Source organism: Thunnus thynnus, chromosome 4 (assembly GCF_963924715.1).
Source record: "Thunnus thynnus chromosome 4, fThuThy2.1, whole genome shotgun sequence".
NCBI classification, from domain to species: Eukaryota; Metazoa; Chordata; class Actinopteri; order Scombriformes; family Scombridae; genus Thunnus; species Thunnus thynnus.
The window spans coordinates 24,488,793-24,506,930 of NC_089520.1; the positions used below are offsets into that span (position 1 = coordinate 24,488,793).

The 18,138-nt window shown below is 41.5% G+C and overlaps 1 protein-coding gene across 6 annotated transcripts in view; it reads left to right on the top strand.

The window, feature by feature from the left end:
• The window catches only part of acap3b (ArfGAP with coiled-coil, ankyrin repeat and PH domains 3b), a 63,002-nt gene extending 44,937 nt beyond the window's left edge, over positions 1–18,065 (top strand). The window contains exons 11-26 of one of the 6 annotated variants that reach the window (XM_067587819.1): positions 3,736–3,848; positions 4,574–4,625; positions 4,899–4,999; positions 5,171–5,282; positions 5,454–5,686; positions 6,619–6,688; positions 6,826–6,920; positions 7,093–7,313; positions 7,464–7,553; positions 7,825–7,926; positions 8,290–8,513; positions 10,385–10,494; positions 11,166–11,276; positions 11,875–11,936; positions 16,253–16,302; positions 17,062–18,065. In XM_067587819.1, the coding sequence (XP_067443920.1) occupies positions 3,736–3,848; positions 4,574–4,625; positions 4,899–4,999; positions 5,171–5,282; positions 5,454–5,686; positions 6,619–6,688; positions 6,826–6,920; positions 7,093–7,313; positions 7,464–7,553; positions 7,825–7,926; positions 8,290–8,513; positions 10,385–10,494; positions 11,166–11,276; positions 11,875–11,936; positions 16,253–16,302; positions 17,062–17,130 (1,815 nt within the window). In that variant the 3' untranslated portion in view covers positions 17,131–18,065. Of the gene's footprint in view, positions 1–3,735; positions 3,849–4,573; positions 4,626–4,898; positions 5,000–5,170; positions 5,283–5,453; positions 5,687–6,618; positions 6,689–6,825; positions 6,921–7,092; positions 7,314–7,460; positions 7,554–7,824; positions 7,927–8,289; positions 8,514–10,384; positions 10,495–11,165; positions 11,277–11,874; positions 15,671–16,252; positions 16,303–17,061 lie in introns of those variants that run through there. The other 5 variants (XM_067587821.1, XM_067587817.1, XM_067587820.1 and 2 more) reach the window with 5 other exon arrangements.
• The last annotated feature ends 73 nt before the right edge of the window (positions 18,066–18,138 follow it).

Below are 18,138 nucleotides of genomic sequence, written 5' to 3' on the forward strand. Positions count from 1 at the left end.
ACTACACTGAGAAAATGTTGCCGTACGTCATTTCAGAGTTTCTCCCCTGAGCAACATGAGACAGCAGAGTTTGTGATGTATATGTATACATCCTTTATTAATAGGCCATTAAGGAACTGCAGCCTTCATATACAGGAGAGAATAAGTACTAGAGTGGTTTAGGATGTTGAGTCAGACAAGTAATTTTTCAGTGGGAGGAAGATTGATAAGAAAAGGGAGGAATGAAGAAATGCAAGATATGGAAACACTTCAACAATTACAAAACTATTAGGAAACTTCAAAGCTGTAACAGAGGTGCAGGCGTGTGTCAGAGAGAGGACCTCTTGTTGTAAAAAAAAATGGAAAGATTGCAGATTAAGGGAGGAAAAAACACCTTAACTTGACATTCAAATTTTCCCACAGATATTTCTTCTAGATTGCTGTACCTTATGTATCATCCATTCATTTAATTATTCAATTCAAACTGCAACCGAAAAACATTTTCCGCTTAAAAAGTGAAATCCAATAAACATTTTTTAATTTATTTTACATCATGTCATCCACAGACCCTTCACAATCTTTTCTTCCTCTCCTTTTTGTCTCACTCTTCATCACCCCTTACTTTCACTGTTTTTGGCGACTGTGATTGCCTCGACTGCTCCCTCCCTCTTTATAGGCCCTATATTACTCTCTCTCTCACTCCACTGATCACATGCTCCCTCTGCCCCCTCCCCCCTACCTATTCTGTCACAGCTTGCAGTCTTTTATGTGTGCAGGACTTCATTGTGGCTCCCAGGGGGATTGTTGCCTCAGTCCTCCCCTCCTCCATTGTTACCGGATCTAGCTGTACAACTTTTTACATGTGACAGAGAGGTAAACAGGAAGTTTCAACAAATGAGCGATAACTATGAGAGGTTTGTAATGTAAACCCAATTTATTTACTACTACTCTCTATTACTTCAACCTGGTTATTTGAAGCAAAACAGTGTGCGTTTAGTGTGTTTCTAACCAGCCCTCCTATAGCACACTACAACCAGGGACTTAATAATACATTTGTTGTGTTTCTTTGTTTGGTCTTTTTGAAGAATCTTTTCATGATCATTTTGTCCAACAAATATACACACGCTTCCTTTCATCACATATGTTTGAACAGCATATTAACAGCAGGATGCCAAAACTCCTGTTTAACACATTCTCTGTATTTTTCTTTCCTGTTAGGCTATACACTGTTTATCCAATGGGGATATATATTTTTAATGTCAGTACTCTCCATATTGACATGTACAGTAACAAAAATATTCTCAACAAATAAACAGCCTGCCATTCACCCCCCTGTAAGATTTTGCCATTACATTTATATTCAGGATCATAGTTAAACTATTTCCTTGGTACCCTCATTAACACCCAGCTTTCCTCTTAAAGTGTATATGTTTATGATGGTTGTGTCATTCTTATGATGGGTTGTATTATTGAACATGTAGCTGGTATGTTGTCTACCCAGTGGACAAAATAACAAGACACACCTTGTTATATAATGCCAAAGTCATATAATCTTTGTGGTATGCATTCATTTTGGGGCCCCTGGTTTTCATATAGGCCTGAGGGTCTGGTGGTATCCGCCTGTGCCGTTGGACACTTGTGCGCTGCATTCTTCCACGGTCCTGGCTGATTTAAGGTGGGAAAGGGGGGCTCCGGGCGGGTGTTTGGGGAGCAATAATGTCAGCTTGATTAAGCAGGAATAGTTTCTTAGGCGCGGACAGATGGAAAGCTGCCTCCACCAAAACTGCGGATGAAACCTCGGGCGCCAGAATAGCTGCGGAGGTTAGAGGGGAGCCTTAAATCGCGGTGTGGGGCGGGGAGGAAGCACGACGCGGCCGCACATGTGCAGCCCCCCCGGCCCCCTGTAAAATGAAATGTTTGATCTCCGGCAGCCGCGACGGGGTCAGCGGGGCACGAGGACGCTGTGACAGCTGTATGATAATGAGCGCCCGCGGCACATCCACGCGGCCTAAGCTGGAGGCAGGTGGCGCGGAAAGTGAAGGAGCGGCACGAGCGCGCTGCTGTTGGCTGACAGTCATCCGGACTCGTGAGGGATGCGCGTGCGTTTCTCCGCTGCTCTAATTTGAGGGATATTTTAGAGATGCTCTTCTCTCACCGATATTTATTATTATAAATTATTATTTATTAAGTTATTTATTCTCTTGTTAATGCGATGCTGTTGGATGTCAGTGTGGTAAAGATGAAGATATTTGGCAGACTGGACTTTATGCTGGTGAGGAACTTTATTTCTTTGGCTCTGTCTGTTTTCTTTAGCCTGCAGAAGGTTTTAATTTTTTAACACTGACCGTACTTTTAACTTTACCATTTCTAATTTTGTGCATTGAAATTTTGACAACAGTCAGTACAAAAGCTCACATGCAAAGCCATGCATACTGGGGTAACTGGAGCTATTAGAAAGTAGCAGTAAAGACGTTGATGTGTGAAAATACTTCATGTTGTCATTGCTAAATAGAATTTTGCAAGAACAAATTTTTCTCTTTTTGGTCTTTCTATCCTCAAAGTTGATGAAAATAGCTCATTTCAATATGTAGGAGGTAGTCTTCTGTGGTGCTTGTATGCATGTGTATCTGTGTGTGTGTGTGTGTGTGTGTGTGTGTGTGTGTGTGTTTGTGTGTGTGTGTGTGTGTGTGTGTGTGTGTGCATGTCTCTGTTGGAGGAAACAGCCAGCAGGGAGAAACACTGTTGTGTCACATCCCACCATGTTTTTACTTCACATGGCCTCAGTGCTTCCACACAAACCTGGAAAATAACACACATGTTGCTTCAGATCAATATGGCGGTTTTATTTTAATATCAAGCCACATGTGACTTCTCTTTCATGGATTCCACACTGTTCTATACAAAGCAAGCAAGAAGACGATCAATGTGGTTTTCTGAAGAACACACATAACAATAATGTATGTTTGTGTTGTTGTCTGCCTGTCTGCAGCTTCCCATTTGCCGAGTATTACCTTGCCCCAAACCAAAGGACTTATTACTAATAGTGAAACCTAATCTCAGACTTATCTCCCATTTAAATCAGTTTATCTTTTGTATTTCAACTCTGTGTGAACAAAAAAGATAAAAAAAAGTTTTAGCTGTCATCTAGATAACCTGATGAACAGATGGCCAATCGGGAGAGGATGAAGTCATTTGTGAAGAGACGTGTGTGAAAGAAAATCAATTCATAACAGAGGGATGATGCATTGTGTCAGCTCAGCTACTGTATGTGGTGCTGATTACGTTCAGGTGGACTTTTACACTTATCACTCCACAATGCCACCTGACCTAATCTTCATGCAATCCATTCAGCCTCATATTAGCTTCAGCTGAACTTTGCAGTGTATTTTTGCACAGAAAGAGAAGTTTAGATGTTGTCCACTCTCACTTATATTGGAAACAAGGGATCTCTTTGCAGCCAGCGTGGACAGAGGGAATGATTACATCACCGATAACCGTTTCATTGTACTGGCTATAGTTTATAGAGTTTAGAGGATGACGGCAGTTGTTTTTGATGACACTGGTGGGGTTTCTTTTGCCAAGAAGGAATGTATACTGTATCCAGAGAAATGAACAAAATAATGAAAAACTCAGCCTTTATAGTCCACTAGTTTTAGGCTACTGGTACATTGGCTGCTCACTGGAAATGAGATCATGAAAAAGACAAGAAGCCAGACCCTAGCATTGATCTTGTACACCTATGTGTTCTCTCCACAGGACTTTTCCTACGACGACCCCAAGTTGGAATTCAATGTGGATGCGCCCAATGGTGTCGTCATGGAGGGCTACCTCTTTAAGAGGGCCAGCAACGCTTTCAAGACCTGGAACAGGTAAAAGAGAAGAGGGAGTGTGATAACAGAGTGGGAATCCAGTCTAACTGAAGCTAATACGATAATCAGTGCACATGCAAAACATGCAATAACAGGGTAATGTAACTGGAGCTGCAACGATTAGTTGACTGACTGAAAATTAATCACCAATTATTTCTATTAATCGTTTTGAGTCCTTTTTTGTTTTTTGCTAAACTTCTCTGGTTCCAGCTTCTTAAATGTGTATATTTTCTGGTTTCTTTTGTCTTTTATGGTATTAAACTTAATGTCTTTGGGTTGTGGACTGTTGTTTGGGACAAAACAAGACATCTTACATTGCATCTTGGGCTTTGGAAAATGATGATTGATATGTTTGACCATTTTCTAACATTTTATAGACCAAACGACCAATCATTTATTGAGAAAATAATCGACAGATTAATCGATAATGAAGCTCCAAATGTAACAATAAAAATGCATGTTTTGTTAGGAGAAAGTTTGTTTGTGACATATTTTTAAAAAGGGTTCAAATATTTTATACCAAATTCTTAGGGCTGAAATGTCAAGGGCCTGATTTTTATGTAGAATTACTTGAAAATTTAAAATAGTTTATATGAGGACAGAGATAACTCTCCATTTGCCTTATCCCAAGAGTCAGTCAACACAGTGTTTTTACCCCAGCAGACCTGATTTCAGTGTGGAGGCATTTGATTTATATCTAACTTCATGTCTTCTACCTCCTCAAGGCGGTGGTTTTCTATACAAAACAGCCAGCTCGTCTATCAAAAGAAACTCAAGGTACAGTTTGATTTTATGAACGTGTCATGGGTGTTTTTTTTATGCAAGGAATTCCTGCAATTCACAGTACTGGAATTCACATTCCAGTACATGTTCTGCGTTTGGCATTTAAGAGTTGGCAACGTCATTATTGAGGTTGATCTGATTGTTTCTAGTTTGCATATCGGTGGAAGAAAAGTGATTCATGTAGTGACTTGTCCTTCCCTGCCAGTAATGAGGAAACTGATTTGCTTCATGTAGTTTAAATGTGATACTCCTCTCTGCCAATGATAGGACTCTTTGACAGTTGTGGTGGAGGACTTGAGGCTGTGCTCAGTCAAACCATGTGAAGATAATGAGAGGAGGTTCTGCTTTGAGGTGGTTTCACCCACTAAGTAAGTTTGTGTTTTTTTTGTCCAAACAGCAAATTTCATCCAAATGAATACATTCTAAAAATGTCTTTTTTGATATTTTGCCGGTATGTTTTTTGCTTTGCAAAGTAGTTGTTACATGTTTGCATTTGGAATTGATTAAGTATTTTAAAGCTGGCTTCTATAAACCTGCAGGAGCTGCATGCTGCAGGCTGAGTCTGAGAAGCTGCGGCAGGCATGGATCCAGGCAGTCCAGGCAAGCATCGCTTCTGCTTACAAAGACATCGCAGACAACTATTACATTGAGGTATGAACACACTCTTTACACACAGCAACAGTCACATGATAACACACACGTGCTACTTTTTTGCGTGATGTGTCTAGTCTGGACAAAGAGTAAGCTTAAGCCCCACAGAAACTTGACCACATGTTGGTCCAGGGTCGCTACAGAATCACCTGTCACCTTCTGTCTGTGCAGCGTTTAGACCGGACAGCCTCGCCCTCCACTAGCAGCATCGACTCTGCCAGCGAGCCCAGAGAGAGGGGGGAGAGGGCGGATAAGGGAGTTCGGGGAGGGGGAGAAAGCCTGCTCCAGAGGGTACAGACCCTGCCAGGAAATGAACTGTGCTGTGACTGCAGCCAAACCGCTCCGTGCTGGGCCTCCATCAACCTTGGAGTGCTGCTCTGCATCGAGTGCTCAGGGATCCACAGGTAACTGCACTTTACACAAGGAGAGAGTTTGTGTAGAGACAATGTGAGAAGAACAACAGTTGAGCTGATCCACAATATGAAAGCCTTTTTTTAAATTTAAACCAGGTGACTATTGCATACGGAGTCATGTAAATTCCCTTCTCTGTCATCAAACACAACACAGAGACAGAGTTACTGTCTCTGAGATGTCAGTGTGTGTAAAAATAACAATGTATAGCAAGGTGATCCAGGAAAGTAGCCAGCCCAAAACAAAAAAAGGTGAAAGCATTCCTACATTTTTAAAGCTGGCTATTTATAAAGATGAAAACAAATTTTATTTTCACACGTGGGGAAGTCCTCACTTTGAGCTTCCTCTTGTTATGTCACACTCTGCAGAAGTGACTTTTGGCCTTTTTCTGTTTGTTTTTTTATGACAATCACATAGTCAACCATGTGCATCAAGCCATCACATTTTATTCACAGGTAATGTTTTGATTGATGATTTCACGGCGATATACAATTGTCTGCTCTGATATGCAGGTGTTTGTCTAACACAATTCCACTTTCCATTGCACTGACTCATCAATCAAAGCTCTGTTGTGAATAAAGACCAACAGTTATCAAGACAGCTGTAACAACAGATCATTTTGGAAAAATGTGAAAAAAAACCTACAAACATTTGTCTTATTTTTTTATCAATTGTCAGTGGTTCATTTGAAGTCATCAGCTTGGATGCTTAAGTAACAAGACAGGCCTTTTTTAGGCTTAGTTCAAGAGACTTCCAGAGTCTCTTCAGTGTAGGGAAACAGAAAATGTTGTCCACTAGCTTCTGCCACCCCCGCCTGCTGGAATAGAGGGAAGGAAAAATGTGCTAAAATCATCTGGTTGAATATAAACTCTTCTTACCCTTCAATTGCTTTATATAATCTTTTTCTTGTTTTTGTCTCTTTCAGGAGTTTAGGCGTACACTGTTCTAAAGTGCGTTCACTAACGCTAGACTCATGGGAGCCAGAATTACTCAAGGTGCGTCTCCCCAACACATTTGCCTACAGCTTCTCCTGTCTGTGCTGTGCTTTTTTCCCCACTGGAGTTGCATTTTTAATTGCTTCAGTGCATATATGCTGTTTTTTTAATTGTCTCTTTCTGTCTGTTTCTCCTAGCTAATGTGTGAACTGGGGAACACTGTGATCAACCAGATTTATGAGGGAGCCTGTGAGGAGCTTGGCGTGAAAAAACCTGGACCGTCCAGTTCAAGGTCAGTGTTTTAATCCAGCTAAAGCATTTGGCAAATAAACAAGGATAGCGACATTCCGATTCCTTCAGTAGCCCATAATAGAAATTGGTCTTCCATCACGCTAGTCAAGATAGTTATCTGTATTTGTCATGTCAATATGTAAAATTGTCAGTTTATGATTCTGTCCCTCCAGACAAGAGAAAGAGGCCTGGATCAAGTCTAAATACGTGGAGAAACGCTTCCTAAAGAAGATGAGTGGGAGCGAAGCATTGGTGGAGGGTGAAAGAAAGTCCCGACCCTGGACAGTGAAGAAGTGCCAGCGACACAACAGCTCTGTTCGGGCCCCCAATAAGGCTCGCAGGAAATACCACCGCTATGAGCCCGGCAGCGCCTCACCTGCAAATCTCTCTGCAGGTCAGTGTTATGATTACGGGTGCCACACCTTCTGTGTAGTCTTAAATCTTACCTCAAGATTCATGTAAATAAAGTCAAGAAAATTTTCTACTAAATCATACTAATAGGAAGTGAAATCTTTCTTCTCTTTCTTTTGTCTTTCGGCAGCAGCCGCAGCAAAGTTTCGCCGGGACTCCCTGTTCTGTCCAGATGAGCTGGACTCACTTTTTTCCTACTTTGACACTGGCTCTGGTCCTCGCAGTAAGTCCGCAACACATCACGTCAGTACAATTGAGGGATGATTTGTTTGCATAATAATCTAAATATAATTTGAAGTTTAGAATAGAAATAATTTAGGACATAACATTTTAAGATCATTCTAATAAAATCACTCACAAATTTAAATTCACATTGCGATTCCTTGACAGGTTTGCTGTTAATTGTGCAGTTCTACCAGTGATGGTGGTGTGTGTATGAGCGGTACAGTATGTGCTCTGTAATGATTAACGTGTCCGTGGCTTGGCACTGCTTGGCCCCGCAGGTCTTAGCAGTGACAGTGGTCTGGGAGGAAGTACTGATGGCAGCACTGACATCCTGGTGTTTGGCTCAGTGGTGGACAGCGTCACAGAAGAAGGTGAGTCAAGGGCATGTACTGTATAAATATGTATATAAAGTAAGGGTACATGTGTGTTTATGCACTGATGTAAACATGCACACATTGGGGACAATAAAATTCTGATAAATCAAAGAGATTGTGAGAAACCTGATATACAGCTTCATGTTTTTCTGTTGTGGATTGTAAATGTAAAGTAATTTTGAACTTCGTATGTGCAAGTTGGTTTTCATATAGTGCAACAATCATATAAAGACAAGTCAAGATAAACTGGCACCATCCCTCAAATTAAAGCTGCATTTGCTTCTGAGAGAGTTTGGAATCTTAAATCATCCCTCTTCCTTTCCATCATTGCACTTCTCCCTTTCCCCAACCAACCCTCAGAGGAGGAGTCAGAGGAGTCCTCCAGCGGTGAGGTGGAAATTGAACAGGAAGTGTCTTCAGACCCCGAGGACCCAAGGGAGCTCCATCCGGGGGCGCTCCTCCACCGATCCTCCCGTCTCCACAACCTGCCACTTATGGCGGAGGCATTGGCGCATGGGGCTGATGTACACGCTGCAACTGAGGAGGAGGAGGGAAAAACACCACTCATTCAAGCCGTGATTGGGGTGAGACACTATTTGTTCTGCCTGCAAGATTATTTCGATTTTAATTACTGAACTCTTCTTTAATTTATTTTAAGGTTCAAAGTTCAAGGAAGTTCATTGTCATTCCAGAGCGTGTTGGTACATGACAGGGAACGAAATTAGATACTCAGCAAATTAGGTTTTACTACTCAGCAATAGTAAAACAATAAAATCAATAACAAAATCTGAAGAGGTACATGATAAGACATTATAAAACAGATAGCCATTCTTAACAGTGGTATAAAGTCGCATTGCTCAGTAAGATGCAGCAGTTAAACTATGAGATAATTTCAGTGTGATGCAGAGTTTATCAGTCTCACAGCTACCAGGAAGAAGCTGTTCTTTAGCCTGGTGGTTCTGGCCCCGATGCTACGCAAACTCCTGCCTGAGGGGAGGTTGGCAAACAGTCCATTTGCAGGGTGGGTGGAGTCCTTTATGACTAAAGAAGCTTTATTCCCACACCTGCTGATGTAAATGTCACTGATAGTGGGCAGGTTGCTGACAGTGATCTACTGTGCAAATTTAACTACCCACTGCAGTGCCTTTCTGTCTGCAGCAGAGCAGTTGCCGTACCACACGATGATGCAGGAAGCGAGGACACTCCCCACCAAACACCTAGAAGCGCACTGCCAAGGCCCTTCCGTTAGTCCACAATCATCTCCTTTGTTTTCTTCACGTTGATGCAGGGGTTGTTTGCTCTGCACCAAGCCCCAAGTTGTTCCACCTCCTGCCTGTACTCTGATAAATCATTGTGAGTGATGAGTCCCACCACTGCTGTGTCATCTGCAAACTTCACAGTATGATTGCTCAGATGCTTGGCTGAGCAGTCATAGGTCAGTAGGGTGTACAGCAGGGGGCTCAGGACGCATCCCTGGGGGGAAGCGATGTCAAGGATGATGGGGGAGGATGAGATGTTGTGGATACTAACAGACTGGGGCCTATTTGTTAAAAAGTCCAGTACCTAGTTGCATAAGGATGAGCACAGTCCAAGTAATGACAATTTGTTCACTGGAGTTTGTGGGATAATAGTATTGAAGGCAGAGCTGAAGTCCAAGAAGGGCAGTCTAACATAAGAGCCTTTGCTCTCCAAGTGAGTGAGGGTCAGGTGAACCACAGATAAGATGGCGTCAGCAGTGGAGCGGTTCTCTCTGTATGCATATTGATGGTGTCCACTGTGATGTTGATGATGTCCTTTATGTCGACCATGACCAGCCGTTTGAAGCACTTCATGACTATCGGGTTAAGTGCTACCAGGTGATAATCATTCTCTTTGGGACAGGGATAATGGTGGCAGTCTTGAGGCATGTTGGTACAGTCGCCTGGGAAAGTGAGGTTTTGAAGATGTCCGTCAGCACCTCTAAAGCTGGTGTGCACAGTCCCTAAGGACCTGGCCTGGTATGTTGTCCAGGCCAGCAGCCTTGCAGGGGTTGACTTTCTGCACATCTACTGCGGTCACACTGAGGGGCAGCTCACCTGGTGGCAGGGTGAGCCTGGTGCTCGGAGAGGCATCGGACTCCTCAAAACGAGCGTAAAAGGTGTTGAGGGCATCAGAAAGAGACGGGATATTCTGTGTCTCTTTTGTATTCAGTGATGCTCTTGATGTCCCTCCACATGCTCATTATTGATCATTGGTGCAGAAGTGACCCTGGATTTTGAGAGAACACAATCTACTGGTCTTAACAGCAGCCATAAACATCCATAGCCATAAATGATTATAAACAAGGGTGAATTCTCCACCCTGAACACGCCTGCTTATTTTTACAGTTTAGTGATAAACTCACAAGGAGTCACTAAAACACCAGTCATGTTAAATTATTAATAACCAAAAATGTGTCTAACTGTCTCTCTGCCAGGGCTCTCTCATAGCTTGTGAGTTCCTGCTTCAGAACGGAGCTGATGTGAACCAGAGAGACATGAGGGGGAGGGGCCCTCTGCATCATGCCACCTACCTGGGACACACTGGGTAAGAAAGACCTGCGAATTGTTAGGAACATGTTATGTGCTTCTGCTTTCTCTGTGACTTCTGGTTAATTTTTCAGCCTGAATATCATAAAAATAAAATGTGGAAACTGTAGTGTTAACATAACATCCTTTCAAAAGACAACTGACAAACCTCTTGTTCCAAACATTTCATCGGGGTTGTGTGAGGAAACATTTTCCTCTGCAACACTAACGGAAACTACTTTCAGCCAAATTTTATAGTGGCCCTGATCTTTGATCTTTCTTGCCTTATAAGTGTACAGTATCTTCAGCAAAAGCAAATGAGAAACTACAGGACACTGTACTATCAAAGAACTGAAAGATCTCTGCTACTCTCACTGAATGACCTACGTCTTGTCTCGCTGACATTGTGGTTTTTCATCACATGCTGTTCCACAGCATCAGGAGGTGTTTTTTTTTTAAATTATGTGTGGGACAGCTTAAACAGGCCATGAAAACAAACTGTAAACAGAGACTAAAGCACAGAGAAAATGGCAATATCTATCCACAACTATCAGTTTATTTAAACTTTCTCCTTGTCTTTTTGCAATTTATTCCTCATATTTTTACCCATTTCACCTCTTACAGTTTATCTGATGGTGTCCATAGTCCTCCTGTTCAGCATTCTTTTATCTGTCTGTGTCTTTTGCACAGCCAGGTGTGTCTGTTCCTGAAGAGAGGAGCATCACAGACAGAGGTGGACGAGCAGGGTCATGACCCTCTAAGCATCGCTGTCCAGGCTGCCAACGCAGACATCGTCACCCTGTAAGTGATCCCAATTCTTCTTAGACCTGAAACACTTCTTTAGCTTTTCCTGTGTTAGCAAGTTCGTGATTAACATTCATACATTGCTAATCATTCACGCTTCAGAACTGTTGAAATTTGAGTGATCGATCAAGGAAGTGCTACTCAGTGCTTTCCTTCAAAAGTAAGAAGTGCCTCAAACACCATCTGATAAACAGTTTTTTCAGTTATTTGACTGCACTGTTTTAATATCAAAATGTAACTTTAATGTATTATGATAGAACTAAACAAATCTAAATATCAGTTAATAGAATTTATTTATTTTCTATTATTATAAAAGCAGAAGGTGATTTTTCTGCATTGTATCATTCATTGTTAGTGACACAATATTGTCTTTACTCTCTCTTTCCCTCCCTTCCTCCTTCCTCTCATTCACCACTACTTACCATCTCACCACATTTCCATTCTCAACATCTCAATCCTTTCACTCCCTTTGTATTTCTATCTTTTTTCACCTGCTTCCCTGCCTCTTGTATTATTTAATTTCTCTTCTGCTTCCATGTGTATCCCTCTTTTCTCCTCTGTCCTATGTCTTTCCTCTGCCCTCTCTGTTCTTCAGATTGCGTCTTGCGCGGATGAACGAGGAGATGCGAGAGGCGGAGGCCCCCTTGGGACAACCAGGTCAATATCCCAGCAGCAGCCCCACTGAGCAGCAGTATAGGAAGTGCATCCAGGAATTCATCTGCCTCACCATAGAAGAATGCTAGTGGTCAATTATGTATCCAGGAGCATAACTCGTGCTCTCTCTCTCTCTCTCTATACACTATGTATGTGTATGTATATATATATATACACACATATACCTACACTGATCAGCCACAACATTAAAACCACCTGCCTAATATTGTGTAAGTCCCCCTTGTGCCACCAAAACAACTCTGACCTCTCGAGGCATGGACCCCACAAGACCTCTGAAGGTGTTCTCTGGTATCTGGCACCAAAACGTCAGCAGCAGATCCTTTAAGTGCTGTAAGTTGCGCAGTTGGGCCTTTATGGATTGGAATTGTTGTTCCAGCACATCCCACAGATGCTCTATTGGATTGAGATCTGGGGAATTTGGAGGCCAAGGCAACACCTTGAACTCTTTGTCATGTTCCTCAAACCATTCCTGAACAATTTTTGTGGTGTGTCAGGGCGCATTATCCTGCTGAAAGAGGTCACTGCCATCAGGGAATACTGTTGCATCCACATGAATGCCAGGACCCAAGGTTTCCCAGCAGAACATTGCCCAGAGCATCACACTGCCTCTGCAGGTTTGCCCTTTTCCCATAGTACATCCTGGTGCTATCTCTTCCCCACGTAAACAACGCACCAGGCCACCTTATTCCATTGCGCCATGGTCCAGTTCTGATGCTCACGTGCCTATTGTAGGTGCTATCGGTGGTACACAGGGGTCAGTATAGGCACTCTGACCTCTGACAGCCTAGCCTTCGCTTCCCATGCATATCAATGAGCCTTGGGTGACTATGAGCATGTCATCGGTTCACCGGTTTTCCTTCCTTGGACCACATTTGGTAGGTACTGACCACTGTATAGTGGGAACACCCCACAAGACCTGCTGTTTTGGAGATGCTCTGACCCAGCCATCACAATTTGGCCCTTGTCAAAGTTGCTCAGATCCTTACGCTTGCCCGTTTTTCCTGCTTCCAACACATCAACTTCAAGAACTGACTGTTCACTTGCTGCCTAATATATCCCACCCCTTGACAGGTGCCATTGTAATGAGATAATCAGTGTTATTCACCTCACCTGTCAGTGGTTTTAATGTTGTGGCTGATCGGTGGTGTATACCTTCTAACTGGGAATCTAAAATAATCGTGTAGGAGAAGTTGCCCTGATCTCAAGTCTTTTACTTATGTAGATCAAGGCTTATGGGTAACTTCTTGGGAACAGGGCGTCTGAAGAGAGAGAGCCACTCACTTAATGTGGGGGTGCCTCGTGTCATAGGGAGACCCCTGATGGACCTAACTCTACTGACAATACAGTCATCACCTCCATTTTTTCTGCATCGCCACTACATTTCTGCTTGCCATTTTACTCGGCACCACCCATGCAATGCTCGCTACATCACACACAAAGTAAAATGACATCTGCTTTTTGGTGTTTTGTTAACAAAGTTATCCTCTAACTTATCATAATGTGGTGTGACCTCTCGTGTGAGGGTGTGGGTTTACTGTTGCCTAACAGCTCTTACCTCTGAAGAATCTCGCTGCATTAACCCTCTACACTTTATATCTATCCAAACCATCTATGTACCCATCTCTTCTTAATTGGAGATGTAAATATGCATATTCAGAAGTTATATGGGTAATCTTTAAACTATGTACTGTGGCATGAGGTGAAAAAATGGTATTTGTTCCATTATTAAAAGAAATAGAGTAACTGACAAGCTACAGTAGAGGCAGGCAGAGTAGTTTACTGTGTATAGAGCGAGGTCAGGAAGGGAAATAAAATGTAAAACTGTGACAAAAATGCTGAAGGGCTTTCAGGGGGAAAAGACCCTTGCCTGCTTTGTAAGATACTTTGTGACATGACGAGTGAGTGAGCGAGTGAGTGAGTGAACAGGAGAGTAAATGAGCGCATGTGTCAAAGAATACTGAGAGACAGAGTAAAATAATATGCTATTATGATACATTATGTAAAGGAAAAAAGAAACTGTGCACTTTTCCCATCTACAGTATTATAATTTTGTTTATTTTCATTCAGTTAGTGTGGCTCTTTTATTTGTACATTGTTTTTGTCCACTAAAGTTACTATCTATCTATCTGTTGTCTATTTTATTTCTGTCTTTTTATTTATGTTTATCTCCCCAGAGGACCAGTGCAATGCATTCTTGGGTGCAGTTTACATCTGCATTTCTGTTAATGATTGTTATTTTAATATCAAAGCATTCATTGGAATTACTGACAGGAAGTCTTTATATCACATCATGTAATAACACTCATAAAAGGCATTTTGCTTTTGTTTTCTCTTTGGAACGGCCTTACGTTTCTATATATATTGTAATCAGCATTCCAACACTGATAGCTTATCAAAGGAAATCCTAGTTATGTATTCCGTTTTTATTTCACTAATTGCAGTCGTTCATTGTTTACTAGTGAGGATGAGAATTGGGTCAATTGTGAAGGTGATGTGCAGACAAACCAGAGCAGCAAGAACTAAGTCTCCGGGCAGTGCAGTTAGGAAGTGTATAAAACTGGATTTGCATCTCACCCTTAAACATTTCTTTTGTTTGCCGCTCTTTACAGAACAAAGGTGACTTTATCGGTATATAACCACAACTCCATTTTGCTGTAAATACTCATCCATGTTACAATATCTGTGGTGAGATTATAGAGCACATTTTAGTGCAGTTTACACACTTGTGGGGTGAAAGGACTCATGTCTTCCCTTGCTGGTCAATGCTTACAGTAAACTCTGCATGCTTTGCCAGAATTGTTTTTGGGAAGGTCAACATGATTTGCATTCTTAGCATGATAAGATATTTTTCTATGGTTTGATCACTTCGTGCAGTGCAGTCCTGTGAAATAAGCATGTACCACCATGATCCCTCTGGTGTCAGATGTTCCTTCCTTTTTGCACCTCTCTGCCATTCTTCCAACCACAAACCAAGTCTTTGGTTTATCTTCATCATTTCTGTCTTTTTTTTTTGTTTCTACAAACGCTTATAAACAGTAGTTTTAATTATTATTTTTGTAATGTTGTGGTTTTATTTTCCTCTGCCAAAGACTTTTTAAAGGGAAAGTGTCTGACATTGTTGTATGATATCACCGTTTTTTAAAAACTGAAACTGTTGAGAGTAGATACAGCATAGTCTTACCATGCTTTGTGAAGTGACAGAGTGGTAGAAACACTGTTGGTGTACTCACATGTTCAAAAGAGGTTACAGAAATGTGACTGACCTGAGTTCAATGTACTGCAAGAAGTAGAACCAGTCTAGGGGGTGATGTGAAGCTACTGTGACCAAACTGTTAAGGGCTCTCGCCCTAGCAGAAGTATTAAATGTTGTGTCCTTTGTGTTTATTGACATTGGAGTGGTTGAAGGTGCTGTCTCAAAGAAAACATGCTGTAAATAGTACACTTATGTATTTTAACTCGACGCCAACTGCCTGCCTCTCAGCATTCAATCACGGATCCTGACTGTCTGATCTGTTCTATGTTTGTCTTTTTATTCTCTTCCAAAACAACCTGTCAGGCAGAACTGTAACACAGTTCTGCATTACTTGGAGTTGTTCTTCTGTTCACTGACATTTGGATATCTTTGGAATACTTTCTTCCTTGTCTTTAGAAGCACTGAGGGGAAAAAAAGAAAACAAAATGCATACAATAAAACTGAGAAACTCTTGATGAACTAACCCTGCTTCCTGCTTTTTGCTCCTCATTTCTGTCTCCTCTCTTATGTATAACATTCTCTCAACATCACAGCAATACTTGGAAGAGGTTTAAGCTAATTGCTCTAAATTATGAATTAATACAATTCTAATTGTTTGCAGAAACATAGCTATGTTGAAACCTTGCCAGGTGTTGGGAGAATGCTACAATCTGGTTGGGTGTATCTTTTGGTCTAAAACAAACTTTTGGGTTGCACTTGGCTTATTCAAAGCAGTAAAACCTTAATGATAACAAATATAAAGGAGGTGCAGAATGTCAACACTATACCTATTTATATGCCATTATTTAAAGATGACTTTAGTCTTTAGGGTATCAAATAGTGTCTGAGTTTCTAGCCTGTAGCAGCAACACTGTGCCTTGAATAATTCAGTGTCTCCAGTGTGTAAAACATTTATGTGATCTCACAAGCATTGTTACACCATCTCTGAAAAATGTTCTCACATGCCAGAAATGTCTAATTCCTCACCTTACATTAAAGGAGAACAACAAATATCCAACTGGGTAAATAAACACTGACTGACATGTCATTGCTTTTGTTACCACAGGGGTTTCCATGGGCAGCAGGAGGGTAAAATCCAAGGATGTTCGGGATAGAGTGAGTGAAGCATCCTGGGCCGTCTTACTAAGGGACTAGTGTGATACTGTGACTCTTTCTGCTCTGGTGGTGTGGGTGAACTTTTTAGGGTGTCTTGGTCTGTCACCACTTCTGACAATCACGCTCTCTGGGAAAATATTTGGAGCTGTCTCGATGTGAATCTCTTGGGTAGAAATTAAGCATTCATAAGTACACAAAAATCTTCTGTGGAAGAGCATTGTGTCCTTATATGATGTCCTAAACTTCAGCTACAATGCAGCATTCAAACACACCTGGGAATATGTAGTTTGACCCCAAACAAAAACCTGTGGGTCACAGACAACCGGTAAGTACAACACACCTTATGGTATAAAATGTGAGTTAGAATATCAAACACATGTATTAGCAGTATGAAGTATACATGCAGTATCTGACCCAGGATGATATAGGAGTGAATTGGACAGGATGCTCACCACTCTGTCCCTTTAAATTCCTAATTTTCCATTTTGCAAACTAACCCAGACTCTAATCTAGAAAGGTAATCTTTCAGAGAAATGTACATAAAATAAATAACTTCTACACCTGGTAGAGCTTTTCCTTCTGCAAATGAATTACTTGTATAAACAAAAGGTGTGAAAGAAACAAAACTTTTCTTTTCCAGCAGTGGGGCTTTGTTCTTTCATGGGTTCATGAAGTGGCATATCTGCTTTGTCCTTCTGCAATCTCCACAGTGCTCTGCAGTGGAACTGACCCCCTTGACTTTAATATCCCCTGTTGCAGGTGTCATCCCCTGTGTTGATGTCTTTCGCGAATTTTCTCTCCTCGCGTCTCTCCAGCCCGAGAAGTTGAGGAGGAGAAGCATACAGTTCAGCTGCTGCAAGATGCCATAGTGACCACTGACTGCCACGTTATCTGACTATTCTTCAGTCAGTTTGGAGTCAAGAGGGAGGCAGCTACATGCTCTAAAAAAAGACATTTTGATGTTGAGGAGTGAGAGCTGCAAGCATAAGTGATGATCAAAACCTGCAGGCAGTAGTTATCTATTTTATAACAGCCTTGTAATTGTCCCTATTGACCTTGTAAATATATTTGGTCAAGGCCAAGATGTCCTTGGTCATCTTAGAAGTGTATAGATTAAATGGTTTATTTGCACATGTGTTATTTCAGTTGATCTGACACCAGTTTTAGTAATGGTAATGAATTAGCAGCAGGAAATAGGTGCTAATAATTTCAGTTTGCCATTTCTGTAACATGTTAGTAGATCTGCAAGCATACCATGTTGTTTTTAAAGCGGTACTCATCAGCATTTTAGTATTGCACTTTCACAAAGTTGGGGGACTCACAAGATAACCCAAAAACAGAGGATACCTTTCCTATAATGCAACCCTATAGCATATATTTGTCACTCCTTTTCTGGTAAAGGCCCACCACACCTCTACTTTTTTAACACAGGCTTTCTGCTAAAAAAATGTGTAGTCTCTGGAGGCACAGAGCTGGTTTGTGCCAGTTGGGCATTGTTTCTACTCCTTTTCAGTTTTACATACAAAACGGCACATGACTTATGCCTACTTTAACTGCTGGCTCTGTGTAACATAAACAAAATATCACACATACTACCAGCATCATAAATGATACAGACTAATAAAAACACATGTAAAGTACCCCATTAATGTTTTGTATAATTTCATTTTGTCAAATGCAAATCTCAGATGGAATGATTTTCAAACTGTTTTTCAACTGGAGGAAGAAATAAAACCAATAGCTCAAAGTAAACAGCCAAGGAATGTTTTGTGTGTGTGTGTGTGTGTGTGTGTGTGTGTGTGTGTGTGTGTGTGTGTGTGTGTGTGTGTGTGTGTG